Raw genomic sequence first — 1,960 nt, 5'->3', positions numbered from 1 at the left:
TGATGAGATCTTTAATATTGAGATTGACCAGCTCGTCAGTAAATACGGCTGATTATTCAGGTATTCAGTCCGAGAAGCCCCGCGCGCCACCACTATTGGACACCATCCACCTGCTTTCTAACGAGTCACCTTGAAATAAATTACTCCACAATTCTCTCGCTGATAACAAGGTTATTGGGACAGAATCTGGAACAAATTAGACGGGATCATAAGACAGATATGTTGCCTTAAACCGTGCCATGAGCACTTGGTGCCTGCACAAAGTGGGGAGGCTGGGGTCTTGATCCAAGGGCTGAGGGCTCAGGCTGGTGGGGATGAGGTGAGGCTGTGTGCAGGGAGTGGGGAGACTGGTGTGTGGAGGGGGGGGTGCGGCTGTGTGGGGTGGTTGGTCTGAGGGTGCATGACGCTGTGGGGTTAGAGCTGAGAGAGTTGGGTCTGAAGTGAGGTTGGAGATGGATGAGGCTGTGGGGTTGGGGCTGGGTGGGGGTGGCTGGAGCCAGTAGAAGACGTGAACCAGGTTAAACCGCAATGTCCCACTGAAAGGGAAGCTATGCTGAGCAGCCATACCTGCCCACACACCCACCCTCACACCTCTAGTGGTTCACGTGCGTTATGTACCATCACTTGCTACAGGTTTAATAAGAGAATAAATAGCAGATACGTTTATCTTACATGGTGAATCGATTCACATGTCCTAAGTACAGTATTTACAGGAACTCCCTCCGTGTCGAGCCGCAATCCCCGGCTTTCCGCAAACCAGAGCGCGGGCGGTTTGGGTGCTATGCAGCGCTTCTCCAGAGCTGGGCGGCAGGAGGCGCCCGCGAGGCAATGACAGTCACAGTCCAGAGTCTCCGGGGTCAGGTTCCGGGGCCGGGTCTCAGCATGAGCACTTGCACTCGGAGATGATGGAATACTGGACGGGGATCCAGGCGCACGGTCTGTGCAGCTCCCGCCGCGGGCAATGCCACCGCAGCAGCGTCTTGGTGCTGGCTTTGGCTTTCTTGCAGCTCATCCCCTCCGGGAAGGAGCAGGAGCGGCCGCTGTAGCAGCTCCCCTCCCGGATATAGCGCGGCCAGAAGCGGTCGCCCAGGTCCTTCCAGGTGTAGAGCACAGGGCAGTGGGTGTAGGACCACAGCCACAGCTGCAGTCTTCTCCGCAGCTTCTTGCTGAGCCGCTGCTTGCGCCCGGCCGCGACCACAAAGTCCACCCTCCTGATGTGGTTGGGCATAAAGCCACCTGGTCTGTGTCTGAGCCCGGGCTCCGGGGCACCAGCCTCCGGCTCCCAGCCCTCCGGCAGCCGCAGCGCCATGAAATTGGGGTCGAAGTTGGCAGCTAACTTCTTGCGTAACGTCGTCTCGTCCATGTCCTTGTCCTTGGGGTCCAGATCGGGGTCCGGGGGCTCCAGCAGCTCGAGGAGCGGCAGGTGGTCGCTGGGCGAGGGGCGGAGGTGTAAGTAATGTTGGCCGGCGCCCAGCCGAACCCACACACACAGGAGCAGGGTGGCGAGGTACACAGTCAGGCGGCGCCGGGACAGATCCATCTGCAGAGACGCCCTGGGCAGCGGGTCCCGCTCGGCAGCCCGACCCCGGGCCCCTCAGCTCAGCCACCCGCACCTTGTGATGGTAAACAATCCGCAATCCTGCCCGGGACTCTCTCTGGTGTCCTCTCTCACACACACCCTGGTTCTTCCCAAATAGTCTCTAACTTTTAATCAACTTGATACTGGTCCCATCAGAACTGCTTCCTCCTCCAACGCTCGTCATCAGACCATCCCGGGACAGTCCGTGTGCAGGATGGAGACTGACTCGCTCACACTCAGCCCTAGTGCATTGCACAACTACAACTGAAGAAAGCTTGTCCTGCAGTGTGATGGCCTGGGACAGCCCCCGGCGCCGCTGCTGTGAGCTGAGCTCCCGGTGGCCACATGCTGTCGGGAGAGGATTACGCGATCCTGCGATTT

The 1,960-nt window shown here is 58.8% G+C and overlaps 1 protein-coding gene across 1 annotated transcript; it reads right to left on the bottom strand.

Annotated features, from left to right (window-relative positions):
• Nucleotides 1-1,917, bottom strand: nog3 (noggin 3). The gene has a single exon (XM_007911632.2). It carries the CDS (start codon nt 1,538-1,540, stop codon nt 878-880), a length of 663 nt encoding a protein of 220 aa, XP_007909823.1. The 5' UTR covers nt 1,541-1,917; the 3' UTR covers nt 1-877.
• Between the last annotated feature and the right edge of the window lie 43 nt (nt 1,918-1,960).

This window comes from Callorhinchus milii, unplaced genomic scaffold (assembly GCF_018977255.1).
Source record: "Callorhinchus milii isolate IMCB2004 unplaced genomic scaffold, IMCB_Cmil_1.0 Scaffold20, whole genome shotgun sequence".
Taxonomy (NCBI): Eukaryota; Metazoa; Chordata; class Chondrichthyes; order Chimaeriformes; family Callorhinchidae; genus Callorhinchus; species Callorhinchus milii.
This window is presented reverse-complemented; position numbering and strand designations above follow the sequence as displayed.

Bases quoted from the DNA above. Each gene is read 5' to 3' on its own strand.
- nog3 (XM_007911632.2), bottom strand. From the start codon at position 1,540: ATGGATCTGTCCCGGCGCCGCCTGACTGTGTACCTCGCCACCCTGCTC.